The following is a 20,105-nucleotide window of genomic DNA, read 5'->3' on the forward strand; positions in this document are numbered from 1 at the left end:
CACCCTCAAATTAGATCCCATTTGTCAATTGTGTCTTTTGTTCCCATTGCTTTTGGTGTTTTAGTCATGATGTCTTTGCTCATGTCTATGTCATGAATGGTATTGCTTAGGTTTTCTTCTAGAGTTTTTATGGTTTTAGGTCTTTCATTTAAGTCTTTAATCCATCTTGAGTCAATTTTTGTATAAAGTGTGAGGAAGGGGTCCAGTTTTAGTTTTCTGTATATTGCTAGTCAGTTTTCCCAACACCATTTATTGAATGGGGAATTCTTTCCCTATTGCTTGTTTTTGTCAGGTTTGTCAAAAATCAGATGATTGTAGATGTGTGGCATTATTTCTGGGGCATCTGTTCCATTCCATTGGTCTGTATCTCTGTTTTGGTACCAGTACCATGCTGTTTTGTTGACTGTACCCTTGTAGTATAGTTTGAAGTCAGGTAGCATGATGCCTCCAGCTTTGTTCCTTTTGCTTAGGATTTTCTTGGCTACATGGGCTATTTTTTGGTTTCATATGAAATTTAAAGTAGTTTTTTCTAATTCTGTGAAGAAAGTCAATGGTAGCTTAATGGGGGTAGCATTGAATTTATAAATTACTTTGGGCAGTATGGCCATTTTCACGATATTAATTCTTCCTAACCATGAACATGGAATGTTTCTCCATCTGTTTGTGTCCTCTCTTATTTCATTGAGCAGTGATTTGTAGTTCTCCTTGAAGAGGTCCTTTACGTTCCTTGTTAGTTGTATTCCTAGGTATTTTATTCTCTTTGTAGCAATTGTGAATGGCAATTCGTTCTTGATTTGGCTCTCTTTAAGTCTGTTATTGGTGTATAGGAATGCTTGTGATTTCTGTACCTTGATTTTGTATCATGAGACTTTCCTGAAGTTGCTTATCAGCTTAAGGAGATTTTGGGCTGAGATGACAGGGTCTTCTAAATATACCATCATGTCATCTGCAAGCAGAGACAATTTGACTTCCTGTCTTCTTATTTGAATACCCTTTATTTCTTTCTCTTGCCTGATTGCCCTGGCTGGAACTTCCAATACTATGTTGAATAGGAGTGGTGAAAGAGAACATTCTTGTCTTGTGCCAGTTTTCAATGGAAATGCTTCCAGCTTTTGCCCATTTAGAATGATATTGGCTATGGGTTTGTCATAAATAGGTTTTATTATTTTGATATACATTCCTTCAATACCTAGTTTATTAATTTAAATGCACATACTCTTTGGCTCACAAATCACACTGTGGTATAAGGCCTAAAATTAAGGCCCCATATTAAGCATATATTGGTTTCTAGGGAAAACTGGGAGATCCTTAAATGGGCCTCCACATTGTTTTCCTGAAGATGAAATATGCTATTCAAATAGTTCTTCATAGTATGGGCACCAAACCCAATCTGTTTATCCCTGGGTTCCTCAGTTCCCTGCCAGTCCACAGAATAATTCAAAGAAGCCAATCACATCCTCTTTTTGGAACCAGGAGTTACACTACATTCTTGTTACTACAAGTTTGCTTCCCACAGCCCCTGCTTGGTTACTCTATTCCTAAGCATAGCCCCATGTGGCTCTGCATGACATAAAATGTCCTCAGCTTGTGAGCATATATGACTAATACACTGTTTTTGATCTCGTATCTAGTGTTGGGAGTCAGTGTTTTGGCCATCCCTATGACTTTAGGGCAAAAATCCCTTCCTTACCAATGAGAAGAAGAGAAGGTGATCAAAACACACTGCTAGGAATTTCACATCACATATAATGTCCATCAATAGATAACTGTAACTAAAATGTGGATTGCCCATATGATGGAGCACAAAGTAGCAGTTGAAAACACTGAGGTACACAACCAATTAAAAATAGAATGACCATATGATCCACCAATCTCACATCTGGTATAAAAATAAAAAAAGAAATCAGGATATCAAGAAGATATCTGCCCTCTGATGTTTACTGCATCTTTATTCACAATAGCCAAAATATGGAAACAACCTAAATGTCAATAGAAAGATAAACAGAGAAAAATGTGTTATATACATACAATGGAATATTATTTAACCTTAAGAAGGAAGGAAATGCTGCCATACAGGACAACATGGATGAACCTGGAAGATATTTTGTTAAGTGAAGTAAGCAAGGCATAGAAAGACTGATACTCTTTGGTTCCACTTATGTGAGTAAGTTAAAATAGTCAAACTCAAAGAACCAAAGAGCAGAAAAGTGGTTTCCAGGAGCTGGGGGGAGGGGGAAATGGGGAGTTTGCTATTCTACCGGTATAAAATTTTAGTTATAAAATGTGAATAACTTCTAGACATCTGTTGTACAACGTTGTGCCTATAATTAACAATACTAAATTGTACATTTAAAATTTTGTTAAGAAGGTTGATGTTGCATTGTGTTCTTATCACAAAAAAGACTGAGGCATATCTGTTTTTGATGATTTAGAAAAATCTCTAAGACACTATTAAGTTGAAAAGTTTAGATTTGCAGTGTCATGCCAATTGTTTGGTTTTCTTTTTAAGTGTACATGCACTCAAAAGGACAGTGTTGAGTTAGAGATTTTTAATATTCATTTCAAGTAGTCATTTAAGTACAAACATATCACTCTGCTCCACATTTAACCAAGATACATACTTAAAACAGGAAACTCTGCACCCCTTTATCAGTGTTGTCATTTAACGTTATTTAAAAAAGAATAGTAAAGAAACAAACTCTTAGAAGTGTCCTTGAGGCTGATAAAATGACAGATTTCTTTTATTATACATTGCAATAGAAGCCAAGTGAAGTCACTTGTTAAGTACAGTTATCTGGTTACTTGGCCAAAGCTTGAACTTTCACCTAGATTGCCTGGATTATTGGAATGCTACTCTTTTCACAAAATTAACAAGATAATTGCCTGTCTCCTTCACCTCAGCCACAGATTTAGGTTTCATGATGTCTTGTAAAGTGAAAGTGGCTTGAAAGTCCAATAGAAAAACAAAACTGACCTCAACTTGAAGCTTCCCTAGGGAAAAATTCATCTTCTCGTTTAAATGTTCACTTTAAGAAAATTCTCTAAATAGGTATTCACAGTTTCATTGCTTATTGACTTCTGTTATCTTGTTTTATTAGTAAAAATATGCTCTTAGGAACTTTAAAAAAACTGCACTTCCTGTATATGCTTCTCCTTAATAGGCATTGCCATGATAGGTCGCCTTTAGCATTGCTAGTGCTACAACCCCAGCACATTTCTAGCAAATCAAATCAGATTTTATTTAGTTCAGTTTAAAGAATGAATCAGGTTTGGATGTCCGCTAAATGAATTACAAATTAATTAGCTGAGTGTGTTCAGTGTTGTGTTCATTATTACTTCCATTGTGACAGTAATGTAAGTTAGCTTGCACTGGAGAATATGATATAAAGGAAAATTATGAGAATATTTATGCTGGTTGTTATGATAAATTATTTGAATCTCCATAGAATCTTCCTGAAATTTATCTTGCTCTCTATTTTATTGTAAGAATTTTAGCTCTGCAATGATAGTTCAATAAATGTTGGCTGAACACCTAATGTGATTTTTTGTTGTAAGTAACTAGAGGATTAGTCTTAATTAAAAAAAATTAGATGGCATGTTTTAATTCATTTATTGGAAAGATGTAATTTAATATTTAACTTACAATAACTGTTACTTGTCAGGGATTTTTTAAGTAGAAGAGAATAGATTTAGGTGATAATGAAATTTATTATCACACACACACACAAAATATGATCTATCTTATGAAGAAGCATGCTTTAAGAATTCAATTTAACTTCACTTTCTTGGTAATAAACCAAGAATTCATATATTTATTTTCCTTTTGGGTGGCTAAATTTACTTTTCAAAAGCTTGTAGCTTTAAAACAAAAACATTTGCAACTATTGTTTAGTATTACATCAGTTTTAGCTATGGCAACCCTTTTTATTAAGTCATGTTTTATATGTTGTGTATATTATTTTCCACTGTTACCTGAATCTAATTTAGGAGATTTCATTTTAAATTTCAGTTAGAAAGCAAATGTTGAAAGCATTGTATGTCTAAGGAGTTTTGGAGGGCTAGCCTCTGTTCTGTGTGGGACTTGATCATATATCATCTTAGGCAGAAGAACGCAACAGAACTCCATACCTCAAGCCATGAATTGCAACAGTTGTCCCAGAATCACTCTCACAGTATCTCTCTTTCTCTCTCTCTCTCTCTCTCTCTCACTCTCTCTCTCTCTCCTCTCTCTCTCTCATTTTTCTCTCTCTCTATTTCATCAGAAGCATACACACAGGGCTTTGTAGGATATATATTTTTAATTAAAGCTCATGTTTAGATTTTCCCACCACCTCTGAAAAATAATTCAAGCATCATTGTGTTAAAAACAACTAGAAAAACTCTGATATTTCTATTTATGGCTCTGCCATGGACTCTCTATGCCCTGTTGAATTAGCCATTTGACCTAGCTTTTTCTGATGACTTATCAGCAAAGTAGAGGTCATTATTCTATCGTGTTTCTAATTTACTTCCTAGGGATACCTAGGATTGATTGAAATAAAACAACATGTAAATACAGTAGTTTATTGGATAAAGAAAACCTAAGAACAAAAAGGGTAGGTTTATTATTAAACTTGATGAAGCCATAAATATTATTTTAGGGCTATGTTATCTTCTTACTTTTCTCTTATTTACCTTTTAAATTAATTATAACATCAGTATGAAACCAATATCTAGATTTGTATGGCAAATGTAGATTAACTTATCAAAAGTCCACATACTAATGTAATCCTTTCTTTGCTTTTTTGTGTTTAGTATGTGAATGTAAATATCTGTATTATAGAAAAAACTTTAAAAGAATATGCATTAAAATGTTAACAAGCATTATTTCTAATTTGTAAGTGTTTTAAATTATCTTATTTTTATACCTGTATTTTATACAATGAACATGTATTATTTATGTTATCAAAACTATTTAAAATCAACATTGTTTAATTGCTATCAGTTCAAAAATTCTATGCATTTCATCCTATCACACTGTATTGTTACGGAAATTTGAAAAACAAAAACGCTTATTTTCAGAATGGGAGAACAAAATAAGAATTGTGAAATAAATTTTTCTAGTATTATAGCACATCTCACTCTGATGTTTCTCTCTATAATATTATTTCCTTTGATTATTTTAAGCTTAGAAATTTAAAACAATTTAAAAATGTGTTTTTTAGCTACAGGACCGCACTCAGTTCAGTGACCGAGACCTAGCCACCCTTAAGAAGTATTGGGACAATGGCATGACCAGCCTGGGCTCTGTTTGTAGAGAGAAAATTGAAGCCGTTGCAACTGAATTAAACGTTGACTGTGAAATAGTTCGGGTAAGATATTTTCTATAACTTTCATGCTATGGTTACTGAGTGGCATAAATGAAAGCTTTAAAATCTTACATGAGGTGCCCCAAGCATTACTAGCAATAAAGTGAAAAGGTAACCCACAGAATAGGAGATAATATTTTGAAATCATATATCTGATAAGGAATTTATATCAGAGCATGTAAAGAGCACTTACAAGTCAATAATAAAAATGCAAATAACCTAATTTTAAAAATAGGCAAAGGAACTGAATAGACATTTCTCCTATAAAGATATTCATAGTACCAATATTTACATGAAAATATGTTCAACATCATTAGTCATTATGGAAATGGAAATAAAAACCACAAGATGCCATTTACCCATTGTAACAACATTACATGAAAGATACATAATAATGAGTGTTGGCCAGCATATAGAGAACTTGTAACGCTTACACATTGCTGGTAAGAATGTAAAACATTTTAGCCACTTTGAAAACAATCCTCAAAATTTTAACACAGAGTTATCATGAGACCAAAAATTCCACTGCTGGAATGGATTTCACTCCACTCAAAAGAATGAAAAATGTATGTCCAACTGAAAAGGTTGTATACTGATATTCATAATAGAGTTTTCCATAATATCCAAATGGAAACATTCACCAAGTGAATGAATAGACAACATCTGGGTATATGCATATAATGGAATATTATGGAGCCATATAAAGAAATGAAATATTAATAAGTGCTATAAAATGGATGAATCTTAAAACATTATTCTAAATGAAAGAAACCTGTTGCAAAAGACCACATATTATATTATTTCATTTATATGAAGTATTCACATTAGGCACACTCTAGAGACAGAAAGTAGATTAGTGGTGTCAGAAGCTGGGGGTAGGGTGGAATGGGAAATGACTGCTAATGTGTATGGGGTCTATTTCTGACATAATGAAAATGTTCTGTATTGGATAGTGGTGACTGGTGCACAGTTCTGCAAATATATGGAAAACATCTTAATTGTACATATTAAATAATGAATTGTGTGGTATGTTAAATATATCTCAATAACATTGTTTAAAAATTGCATGAGGTGATTAAAATATATCTCATACAATGAACAATAGATAAAAATTATTTTACATTCCCACCAACAGTATGAAAGTGTTCCTATTTCTCCACAGCCTCACGAGCATCTGTTGTTTCTTGACTTTTTAATAATTGCCATTCTGATTGGCATAAGATAGTATTTCATTGTGGTTTTAATTGGCATTTCTCTAGAGATTAGTGATGTTGAACTTTTTTTCATGTTTTTTTTTCTGTTGGCTGCATAAATTTCTTCTTTTGAGAAGTGTCTGTTTATGTCCTTTGCCCACTTTTTAATGAAGTTCTTTGTTTTTTCTTGTAAATTTGTTTAAGTTCCTTGTAGATTGCATATATTAGACCTTAGTCAGATGCATAGATTGTAAAAATTTTTTCCCATACTGTAAGTTGTCTGTTCACTCTGATGATAGTTTCTTTTGCTGTGCAGAAACTCTTTTGTTTAATTAGATCCCATTTGTTATTTTTGCTTTTGTTGCAATTACTTTTGATGTTTTTTTCATAATATCTTTTCCCATGCCTATGTCCTGAATGGTATTGCCTAATTTTCTTCTAAGGTTTTTATAGTTTTGGGTTTACATTTAAGTCTTTAATCCAACCATTGTAAAAGACAGTGTGGTGATTCCTCAAAAACCTAAACCAGAAATACCATTTGACCCAGCAATCCTATTACTGGGCATATACCTAAAGGAATATAAATCATTCTATTATAAAGATACATGCACACATATGTTCATTGCAGCACTATTAACGACAACAAAGACATGGAAGCAACTCACATGCCCATCAATGATAGACTGGATAAAGAAAATGTGGTACATACACACCATGGAATACTATGCAGCCACAAAAAGGAATGAGATCATGTCCTTTCCAGGGCCATGGATGAAGCTGGAAGCCATTATCCTCAGCAAACTAACACAGGAGCAGAAAACCAAATACCACATGTTCTCACTTATAAGTGGGAGCTGAACAATGAGAACACATGGCCACAGGGAGGGGAACAACACACACTGAGGCCTGTCGGGGGTAGGGGAAGGGAGAGCATCAGGATAAATATCTAATAGATACAATGCTTAATACCTATTTCACAGGTTGATAAGTGCAGCAAACCACCACAGCACACATTCACCTTTGTAACAGATCTGCACATGCTGCACATGTATCCAAGAATTTAAAATAAAATACAATTAAATTTTAAAAATTATACTGATTAATCATGGGAACTGTAGTTTATGTCCCATTTAAAAGATGTTGGTATACAATTTTGAAAGTGGTAGTGCTAGTAAGTATTTAACAATCAATTCTTTAAGAAAAAAAATCATTGATTATTTGCTGATTTCTGTGGTGTAAAAATTTCTACCATAGCTGGTTCTATGTCTTACTCAACACAGAGCTGGGAAGAGATGATAACAGTTTACTCTTGTGAGAAAGTGTAGGTTGACATCAGTATACACACTGGAAAACCATCTCAGTAGATCAAGAGGGAAGTATCTTAAGGAAGAAGTGACAAAGAGCCAGGCTTGATAGTACACACCTGTCGTCCCCTCTACTCAGAAGGCTGAGCTGGGAGGATCACTTGAGCCCAAGATTTCAAGTGCAGCCTGGACAACCTAATGAGGCTCCATCTCGTATCATATATATATATATATATATATGAGGAATATATATACATACATATATATATATGAGGAAAAGAGCAATATAGAGATAATTTATAGAGTACAGAGTTCTGAAAATAAATAGTATTCTCAAAATAAGTACCTTCCTGTTCTGTCTTGCTTTTTCTTGTTAGAATCCAGATGGAAAATCAAATTCAATACTGTGTTTATTTAGTATGCTGCTATGCATTAAAGTATACTAGCAAGGAGAGAGAAGTGCATTAGACATTATTTCTATTTTAAGGAGCTCAGAGTCTAGCAGGAGGGATGACACAAGAAAAACAAAATGGCTGAAGAGGAATTGGAGTAGGATCATAGTATGAAGAGCCCAAACAACAGCCAAAAATAGGGAAATGTAGAGCATGTATTCTTGTTTCATTTTTATTTTTTTAAATCAAAGTTATATATGTATATAGCTTAGGAAGTCAAGTTCTGTAGAACTTGCTACAAAACCAACATTCCTCATTCCTTCCTTCCTATCATTTTTCATTAGTCTGAACCCAACCACTTTCCACTCTTAGATATTTCCTTTGGTATTTACTTTCATCTATGAATGATGTGCTGTATTAATGAGATTTAGGTTTAGCTGTAAGTAATAAAGTACCCAAAAATAACAATGGCTTAGACAAGATATTTCAATTCCATGTATAAGTCCATGGGTATGCAATTTACAGCTAGCATGTCAGTTTGGCTCTACAATGTCCACAAAAACCCTGATGCCTTCCACTTTCCATTCTGCTTTCCCTATGATGTGGCCCTTTTTATCAAGTTCCAAAATGATAGCATACATACTCCAGGCAGCATGACAGAGAGAGAGAAGAATAAGGGGTAAAGGGTGTTTACCAGCTGTCTTTTAACAAGGATTCCTGGAAACTGTCATGAGATCCTTTTACTTATATCCCATTGGCTAAAGATTAGTCACATGGTCATACCAAACTACAAGAGAGCAGCAAAATGTAAAATGTAATTTTACTGTGAGCAAACGTGCCCAGCTAAACCTTCTGTAATTCTGGAAGGTGAGGACAAATATGGGAAATAAACAGCAGTCTCTCTTATATGTCTGTATTGCAACTTCCTGATTTGTTCAATGTTAGGCATTGTCTATTGATTTTTCACTATGAAGTGCAAAGCTTTTTTTTAAAAAAAAAAAACTCTTTCAAGATTTCCTCATTGATCCTTTCACTTACATGCATAATTCCTCTCTCCTTATCCTCCTATAACTTTGGTCAGCTTGGTATTAATTATTACGACTATGTCAATGCTTTACACATTTGAATTATGTAGTGAAATATCATTTTTTTCTGCATAACTTAACATTGTTTTGTTTCCCTGTAATGCATAATTTATTTAATTGATGTTTTTGATATTCATGTTTGCTTGACTTATTTTCTAGGTACTTACTACTAATTTATCCTCAAACCCTTTCCCAGTTGCACAAGTCTCCTCTCAACACATTCATGCACATTTGGCAGTATAATAATTCCATCACCTTAAAGAAATATTTCCTGGAATTTTCTGATCTGCTCCAACTGAATTGATTATTATGGACTGTAACTGTTACTCTAAGATTTCTACTTCCAATCTGTTTCTCCTTTTGCTCTACTTTCAATAAGATATCCTTTAAGTTATCCTTCAACTTCTCTACTGAGTTTTTCATTTTTAAAAATGTATCATGCCATTGGCACTAAGTAACTTGTCCCATGACAGCAATGTTCAGATTCTATGGACAGCCATAGAGTCTACTTGAGACACCCATACTGCAAGAGAGGAGAGAGGTTCAGAATCTCTTTAAAAACATACACTCACAAAATAAAGATAAGATATCCACAGGATTCCTGGCTAGGGTTCTCTTTGATATCAAGGTATTTTACGCACATTTACTGTAAAAAATGGCCAGAACTACTAACATCAGTTCCCTCACTTAGGAGTTACTATGTGCAGAGTTTCCTGTTTCTACACAAAGATCTTAATATGTGAAAAAGGAGGAAGAATTTATGCCATTTCCTTCTCGCTTAATATTCATTCAAACTCATATTAGATGAAAGAATAAGGAACTGCTTACTATCCTTTTTTTCTCATGATTTTCCAACATAATAGAAAGCTTATGGCAGAGAGAAAATTTGGAGGTGATGTATTGTAAGAGGATCTCTTCTGTAACATATGGCAAATTATTCTAAAGGAGAATATGCTAGCCACATAAATATATTCTTGAGCTTTCACGAAAAACTATTTAGATGTTTTTAAGTCTAATATACCTTCTAGTTACTGATCACCAAAATGAACTTTGCCTGAGGATATCTAGTTAACCATTACTGATGGTACAATTTGAAAGTTTCAGTTTTTTATTTTAATGTCATACTTCTAAGAAGTCTGTTTTTTATTTTAATGTCATACTTCTAGGAAGCAAACCTGGTATGTTTTTCCTTTGACCTTATCAATGATTGTTAATTATGTACATGTTTTCCTTCGACTTGAAATGTCATTTCCAGGTTAGCGCCTATTTACTGAGTTATTCATTTAGCAAAGGTAAACTAAATACCTGTTACGTGCCAGAAGTTTTCTACATGGCATGGGAAAAATCCAGCTCTCTCGAGAAACTTGAAATTTAGTATGATCAATTATCCCTAAATGAGAATAATATATTGGAGAAATATTTTGAGATATTACGTGTGGACAGTAAATTGGAAGCACTGTGAGTCCTTGAGGACAGTTAGTTCCTCCCTACTCCTTCTTGCTACAATTCAGTTTAATGCCTGTCCTTTCCATCTGCATTAGTGTTATAGTGAACATAAATTAAAATGTACCCTTGCATGATCAAATATTGATAGAAACAACATGTTTGAATGTATGAAATGCATTTTGCAGGACTTAAATAAAGTTCATAGAAAACAACTTTATGTTTTTACATTTTAGAGATATTCATTTTCAAAGGAACATGACTAGATTTTAAATGCCTTCAAATGGAACAGTGCTTATAAATTATATGGTAAACTCTCTATTATCTATTACACATAATGATTTAGAGTTGGGGGGCACCTTGAGATTGAGTTCAATATATGCATGTATATATGTATATATATAAATTCAGCTCATATATACATATATATACACATATATACATGTATCTATACATATAAACTTTATGTCTAAAACATAAAGTTGTTTTCTATGTGCATATATATACATATATATACACACGTGCACACACACACACACGTATGCAAAATGGAGCCAGATTAGCTTTCCCATGATCACATAGTCAGTCAGTGGGTAGAGGCCAATCTCTTTATTCCCAATCTAACATTATTCCCAGTTCCACCTTACTAGTGTATGCCTTAACACAAGAAATAACTTGGATACTTCTTAAAAATATAGATTACCCTATTCTAGGCCTACTGAATCAGAATTTACAAGAAAGGACCAGAGAATCTATGTTTCCCTTCCCCGAATTATTCTTAAGATCGGGTAAATTTGGAAAAAACTTTACAACACTATGTCAGCACAGCTAAATATTCTACTTGGTTCTTTTGATCCATAACACTTGGTCAAATTTTATAATTTATATTTGTTTTTCTATTTATCACCTGTACATATATATTACTGTTGCTCATCATCTATACTTATACGTTTAAGTTCTATGATGATAAGACTATACCTATTTATATTTACCATTGTGTCCCAAGAACCAGAAACAGTGTTTGGTACATAGTAAATTTTCAGCCATATATACGGAATTAATAAATGAATATCTAACAGAAAAGTGCACCCTTTATGTATAGTATGCATGAACTAAGAAATATATAATGACATACATTTAAACACATATACACCATGGAATGCTATGAAGCCATAAAAAACGATAAGTTCATGTCCTTTGCAGAGACATGGATGAATCTAGAAACCATCATTCTCAGCAAACTGACACCAGAAAAGAAAAACACCACATGTTTTCACTCATAGGTGGGTGATGAACAATGAGAACACTTGGGCACAGGGAAGAGAACAACACTCACTGGGCTAAGTGGGGTAGTGGGGAGGGGAGGATGGGGAGAGATGACACCAGGAGAAATGCCTGATGTAGAAGACGGGGGTGCGGGGGAGGATGGAGACAGCAAACCAGCATGGCATGTACATACCTATGCAACAATCCTGCAGGATGAAGGATGAACACGTGTACCCCAGAGCCCAAAGTACAATAAAAATAAATAAATAAAATAAAATAAAATAAAAGTTTGGAATATAACTTTCTATTGTTTAATAGAAATGCACTTAGAAATGTATAGGGCTTTAGAGTCCTCATTTTTAATAGCCATTATGTTTGTGTTGTTAATACATAGGAGTCCTGGTTGAAAAGATACACTATTATTTTTAGGTTTATGACCTTTCTGGTGGGACATTTATTATTCAAAGTAAAGAATTTGGCAATCATTTTCCTAATTTTACACATAATCTGAGGCCTGGAGTGATAAAATAACTTGTCCATTGATCATATAAAGTAGTTGAAAAACCTAAATATTTCAAAGTAGGATTGTTTAATTTGAAACAGTGAAAAAAGACCCTTCACATAATTGATAGCTGGAATGTAGAAGGGGGAGTTCAGGGTGAAGAAGATCTGAAGCAAAGAACTGGAAACAATACCTCAATAAAATAAAACAATAGATATTGATTTTAAGGAAGAGCATTGTGAAAACACTTAAAAAACTGGACTGGGAACCTTGCAGAGTGGTATGCTTCATATCCCTGACACTTTCATGCAAAAAGAGGATGGAAACTTCAGGTGCTCAATAAATTGTATGAGACCCACTCACATTGGTAAAAGTGATCTTCTTAACTCAGTCTATATATGTAAATTTTAATCTGTGACAGTAACACTCTCAGGGGCACACCTAGGAATAATGTTTTGCAAACTATCTGGGAAACATTTAGCACAGTGAAACTGACACATAAAATTAACTATCACAGGCTGCTGTAATAAAATATTATAGATCAATTGGCTTATAAACAACAGAAATTTATTCCTAATTGTTCTGGAGGCTGGGGAATCAAAGACCAAGGTGCTGGAAGCTCCAAAGTATGGTAAAAGTCCACTTCTTAGACAACTGTTTTTTTGCTGTAACCTCACATGGCAGAAGGGGCAAGGGATCTCTCTGGGGTCTCCTTTATAAAAGCACTAATCCCATTTATGAGAGATCCACTCTCAATATCTATTTACCTCCAAAAGACCTCACCTCTTAACACTATTACCTTGGGGGTTAGGATTTTAACATGTTAATATGGAGTAGGGGAGACAAATATTCAGACCATAGCACCCTCTAAGATTAGTTCAATTATCTATGACTCTGTAAAAATGATAAAAACCCATTAGCATTGTATTTATACATGTAATCATTTTTCCAGTCCCTTCTATTTTTGAGGAATATCCAAAGAGGAAATATTTTAGCTTCAATTTGCAATAAAATCTCACATACTTCCAATATTCACATAACATATTACTGTAACTTTATCATTGTACATTCTGTAATCACTAATTTCTCTCAAGAATGGTGCAAAGAAGTTGAAGATAAATAGAAACTTGGTTTCTACCTTTTTTTTTTCACTTTTTCACAGATTTTATGACCCAAATGAAGCAAAAATCACCCTAGAGAGACTGATGTTTTCCTCCTTCTGCTCATACTATCATTTTTACAAACATTAGTGGCTAAGATTATTGTAAAAGAAAAGCATCTGCATTTATAATTTAAGTGTTCATAGATAGAAAATAGAGAAATTACATGACAATTTTAAGAAGCTTTAGTAAGAAATGGCCATGTTTTTTTCTTTTCTGAAGTATAGAAATCTATTTTCAATGATATGATGTAATGGAAAATTGGCTGCTAGCGTCAATAATAATTTAATTGTAGATTATAAAAATCACTGAAAGAGTATAATTGGACTGTTTGTAACACAAAGGAGAAATGCTTGAGGGGATGGATACCCAGTGTTCCATGATGTGATTATTATGCATTGCATGCCTGTACCAAAATATCTCATGTACTTTGTAAATACATACACCTAGTATATATCCACAAAAAATAAAAATAAAAAGTATTAAAAAGAAAAAAAATGGAATTATGCTTTTTAAACCAGTATTTCTCCTATGAAATAAGTTATCAAAGCTAAGAAAATTAATATCCATACACATTTTTATTTTATACTAAGTAATTTTCACTTTGGAGTATACAAAGTAATTCATGTTTCAAACTTCACATTTAGCGTCAATGCTAAATCCATCCAAAGAACTACATTTTATAAACTTGAAGGGAAAATTTCCCCCGTCAGATATAAAGAATAATTCACCTTTTTGGACTAACTGAATAGTTCTTCTGTTTTGCCCTGTGTATTTTTTGAAATCTTACCAAGTATAAAATTAGCTTCATTCATGTTTTTTATTTACACTGAAGAATATTAGGCCGAGTGCGGTGGCTCACGCCTGTAATCCCAGCACTTCGGGAGGCTGAGGCGGGCGGATCATGAGGTCAGGAGTTCGAGACCAGCCTGACCAACATGGTGAAACCCCATCTCTAAAAAAAAAATAAATAAAATTAAAAAAAAAGAATATCTAAGGTGGCCTTGTATTTATGTAGTCCTACTGTACAGAAGAAATTCTAGTTGGTATAAAGGGTATCATAATCAAATTTAGAGCTGAAATTATAAACTGTTATACAGTAGCTTTCTATACTACTTTAGGTTTTAAGAATTCTTTTTGACATGGCAAAACTAGAAAGTTTACAAATTTTAGTAATATAAAATGGTCTTTCTGAAAATTGCATAAGAAACATGGGAATAAAATTGGTTTCAGACTGTTTCTTCTAAGAAAATGGAGTGGACATAATTTTCCCTATTCTTCTTATTAAGTAGAACTAAAATCCCTGGACATTATATAAATAGCAAACATAAGAAGACTCTGAAGGGTGGAAAGAAGTCACATCTGCTAGGGACCATGGGACCCCATGAATCACACTCACACAATGGTGAGTTTCCTGGGTTTTCTTTTTCCTCATATACCCCAGAATAAATACTGGAAAAGCTAACAATCAAGAAACACCAGTGGGTGCAAACGAATGGAAAAAGAAAAAAAATAAAGAAAAACCTGGCCTTTTAAGCAAAGAACCAGCAAAAGGGCAGTCTAGCACTACAGAAAATGTTTAGATAATAACCTCTTTACTCCAGCCAAATACCATGGGGAAAAACTGCACCCACACCTACCCCTACATGAAAAGGCCGAGTGGAGAGCCACGACTTCTGCCTCACCAAGTTGTGGAACAGCTAGATGCCCATGTCCCTGAAACAAACAAACAAACAAACAAACAAACACACAAACAACTGCTCACTGATGGGATGGTGTCAGATAAGAAAGAGTAGAGGGCTGGGATTAAGAATCCTTCCTCCACCATTTCACTGCAATGTCAGTAGAAATCTTTTATCCCCTCCTGCACTTAGAGGTGATGAGGAGCCCTAACTCCTCCTCTTTGGGGGTTGTATCAGAAGATTCCTAGTGGATCTCCGAGACTCCCAACATCACCCAGGAGTAAAATGAATCTCTTTCCCCACTGGATGTCAATACAAGTCTAGTGGACAACCTGGACTTTTACCCTCTTTTGACTGTCATAAGATAGATAGATAGACAGATAGATAGATTGATAGATAGATGATAGATATAGATAGATAGACAGATAGATCATAGATAGATGATAGATAGATAGATAGATAAATAGATAGATAGATGATAGCCTAGATCAATCACCAAAAAGTCATACAAGGGGACACAGAAAAGTTCTGTACATAAATATAAATGGAATTCTAAATATTTTTAAATACCCCACAGGAATGCAGGGGAAAACACAACAAAAGACATACAGAAAATATGAAAGCAGGAAATGAAATGACATATTTAAGCTTTAACATAGAAATAATTGCATTAAATTTAAATGACCTAAATTCACAAACTAAAAAAAGAGATATTTGCAAATTGGGTTTCTAAAAATGACATAACTCGATGTTGTCTACAATATATTAAAATATTATGATATGTGTAGTTTGAAAGTAAAAGGATGGAACACATATAGAATGCAAACATGAATAAAAATAAAGCGGGAGTTGATATATTAATATCAGATAAAGTAGACTTCAAAGCACAGGAAATTACAGGGGACAAAGTGGTACACTATATAATAATAACAGAGTAAATAAATCAAGGAGACATGGCAATTCTGAAAATGTATGCATTAGATAGCACAACTACAAAATATGTGAAGCAAGAACTACAAATTCTGAAAAATAATAAGTAAATCTAAAATTATATTTGGAGATTTCATCACCCTTCTCTCAACAACTGCTACAGTAATTACACAGAAGAATATTAGTAATATAGAAGAACCTCAAAACACCTCAATCAATAGGGCCTAATTGACTAATAGAATGTACAATCCAACAACAATAAAATACACACTTTTCAAATGCTCATGGAACACACAAAAAAGATAGAGTAAATCCTGAGTCATAAGACAAACCTCAGTAAATTTTAAAAATCTAAATCGTACAGAATATGTTCCTGACCACTCTTGATCTCTTGATTCAAAGTAGAAATCAATAACATAAAGATAACAAGAAAATCTCCACACACTTAGAAGTTATGCCACACACTTTTAAATAATCCATGGGTCAAAAAGAGAATCTTCTTTCAGCTTTTATAGATTTAGGGATATAGGTGCAATTTTGTTACACACATATATTGTGTAGTGGTAATGTCTGGGCTTTGAGTGTACATATCACCTGAATAGTGAACATTGTACCCAACAGGTGATTTTTCAACCCTCACCCCTCTTCCATTCTTCCACCTTTTAGAGTTTTCAGTGTCTATTACTCCACTCTCTATTGCCATGGGTACCCACAGTTTAGCACCCATTTATAAGTGACATTATGTGGTATTTGACTTCCTGTTTGAGTTATTTCACTTAGGATAATGGCCTGTAGTTCCATTTATGTTACTACAAAAGATGTGATTTTATTCTTTTTTATGCCTGAGTAGTATTCTATGGTGTGTGTGTACACATACACACACACACACACACGCACATGCACACACACAGGGTTAGGGTTAGGAGTAAAAGGGGTTAGGGGTTAGGGTTAGGGTTGTTTTATATATATATGTGTGTGTATATATATATACACACACACATAAACATGTAGATGTACATATATACACACATATATACATCTATACGTTTATATACATCTCTATGTACATATAAATGTATATGTACATGCATACATAAATGTATAGATGTATATATGTGTGTATATGTACATCTATGTATACACATACATATATATACATATGTATAACAATCTTAACCCTAACTCCTAACCCCCTTAATCACTAACCCTAGCCATATATATGTATATATATACACACACACATATATATCCTTATGTATATACACACAGATATATATTATATATGTATATATTATATATATATATAATTTTTAAAGAAGAAGTCATAAGGGAATAAAATGAAATTGAACCTCTAGTTTCCGATCTGGCATTTGAAGAGCCTAGAAGTTGTCAGTTTATCTTAACAAATAAAATACTGAATAAATGAAAATCAACAATTCTTTTTAGATATGACAGATAAGTGAAGTTACAGGGCAAACCACTGACCCCAAAATTGGTGAGATAAATAGGCAGATACAGAGAATCCCAACTTACTGGAGCAGAATTCCATGAGCAGAAACCTCCATGGGAACCAATACCAAGGCAGAAAAACCTAAATTGTCATTGATGAATTACTGGAGGCTCAGTGTAGACAAGTCTGAAAATTAGAAATTCTAGAGGGCACAATCATGGAGGGGGTGACACTTTTGTGAGTTTTACTCCTAGAGGGTGTATCAGATTCTCACTGTGAATGTTGAAGAAAAACTCCCTCATGCTCGTGGCAGGAAGAGTGGAAAAGTAACCATTTTTAAGAAGACTAGAACATTCTGTTCTCAAGAAAGCCTGTTCTTAAGAACAAATATTTTACCAGAGCCTAACCTGTTAGGATTTTATTATGACATAACCAAATACAGCCCCCGTTGGCTATCCTCTCTCACTTAAGGTAGAGGAAAAATTTATAAGCACTTGTAAAGTTCACAGGCCACAGCAAAGATTCACTGAAAGACTTAGACCTCATTGTAGGACTATAGGATGCTTTACCTTCTTCCTAACCTTAACACTACATCACCAAATGCCTAGTTATTTTAGTTCTTTTTACCCAGTACATCATGTTCAACTTTTAGTAAAAAATGACAAGGCATAGGGCTGGGTGCCGTGGCTCACGCCTGTAATCCCAGCACTTTGGGAGGCCGAGGCGGGTGGATCACGAGGTCAAGAGATCGAGACCATCCTGGTCAACATGGTGAAACCCCGTCTCTACTAAAAATACAAAAAATTAGCTGGGCACGGTGGTGCGTGCCTGTAATCCCAGCTACTCAGGAGGTTGAAGCAGGAGAATTGCCTGAACCCAGGAGACAGAGGTTGCGGTGAGCCAAGATCGCGCCATTGCACTCCAGCCTGGGTAACAAGAGCGAAACTCCGTCTCAAAAAAAAAAAAAAAAAAAAAAAAAAAAAAAAAAAAAAATGACAAGGCATAGCAAAAGGTAAAAAATAAAAAGAAAAAAACACAAACAAACAAAAAAGCCCCCACAATTTGAAGAGACAGAGCAAACATCAGAAATACATAAATACATTAATACATGACAGGGGTGTTAGAATTTTCAGACCAGGAATTGGAAAGAACTATGATTAATATGCTAAGGGCACTAATGGAAAAAGTAGACAACATGCAAGAACATAATGGTAATGTAAGCAGAGGCATGAACATTCTAAGAAAGGATCAAAAACAAATGCTAGACACCAAAATCAGTAACTGAAATGAAGAATGCTTTTGATGGTCTCATTAGTAGACTGGGCATGGCTATGGAAAGAATTTCTGAACTTGAGGATATATCAATAGAAACTTCCAAAACTGGAAAACAAAAAACAAAAATATTGATTAAAAATGGAACATAATATACAAAACTATGGGATAAATATAACAGGTGTAACATATGTCCAATGGGATACTACCATAAAGAAAAAAGGGAAAATAGAACAGAAGAAACATTCAAAGCCATAATAACTGAGAATTTTCTCTAAATTACCAAACCACAGATCCACGAAGCTTGGAGTACACCGAGCAGGATAAACACAAAACAAAAAATCAAAAACTACACCTAGGCACATCATACTCAAACTGCAAAAATCAATGATAAAGAAAAAGTCTTGAAAGAAGTCAAAGGGGAAAAACAAATACAGAGAAGCAATGATAAAAATTAAATCTGACTTTTCCTCAGAAATCATGCAACCAAGAAGGCAATAAAATGAAATATTTGAAGTGTTGAGAGGAAAAAACAAACAATACCAACCCAGAATTCTGTACTCAGTGAAATTACTCTTCGAATGTGAAAGAGAAATAAAGACTTTTTCAGACAAAAATGGAAGGAATTTGTTGCCAGTAGAACTGCCTTGCAAGAAATGTTGAAAAGTTCTTCAGATACAAGGGAAACCATACAGGTCCATGCAGAGCTATATAAAGAAAGAAAAATCATTAGAGAAAGAATATTGAAGGTAAAGGTACACTGAAAATACAAAAAGAACAACATGCCAAATTTGTGGAATGCAGATAAAGTAATGTTGAGAGCAAAATTTATTATAGCATATACATTAGAAAATAGGAAACACTCAAATCAATAATGTAAACCCTCACCTTAAGAAACTAGAAAAAAGAGCTGGACATGGTGGCTGATCAGCGCTTATAGTTCCAACTACTAAGGAAGCTGAAGTGGGAGAGTTGCTTGAGCCCAAGTGCAAGGTTACAGTGAACTATTATCACACTGCTGTGACAGAGTGAGATCCTGTCTTTTAAAAAAAATAAGATAGTGAAAAAAGTAGAAACT

The 20,105-nt window shown here is 33.9% G+C and overlaps 1 protein-coding gene across 4 annotated transcripts in view; it reads left to right on the forward strand.

The window, feature by feature from the left end:
- Positions 1 to 20,105, forward strand: part of HDX (highly divergent homeobox) — a 186,493-nt gene that overhangs the window by 133,420 nt on the left and 32,968 nt on the right. For all 4 annotated transcript variants that reach the window (XM_012470802.2, XM_012470803.2, XM_012470804.2 and 1 more), the window contains one exon: positions 5,205 to 5,351. In XM_012470802.2, coding sequence (XP_012326225.2) covers positions 5,205 to 5,351 — 147 coding nt within the window. The remainder of the gene's footprint in view (positions 1 to 5,204; positions 5,352 to 20,105) is intronic.

Source organism: Aotus nancymaae, unplaced genomic scaffold (assembly GCF_030222135.1).
Source record: "Aotus nancymaae isolate 86718 unplaced genomic scaffold, 86718_ANA_hifiasm-v0.15.2.pri h1tg000004l, whole genome shotgun sequence".
NCBI lineage: Eukaryota > Metazoa > Chordata > Mammalia > Primates > Aotidae > Aotus > Aotus nancymaae.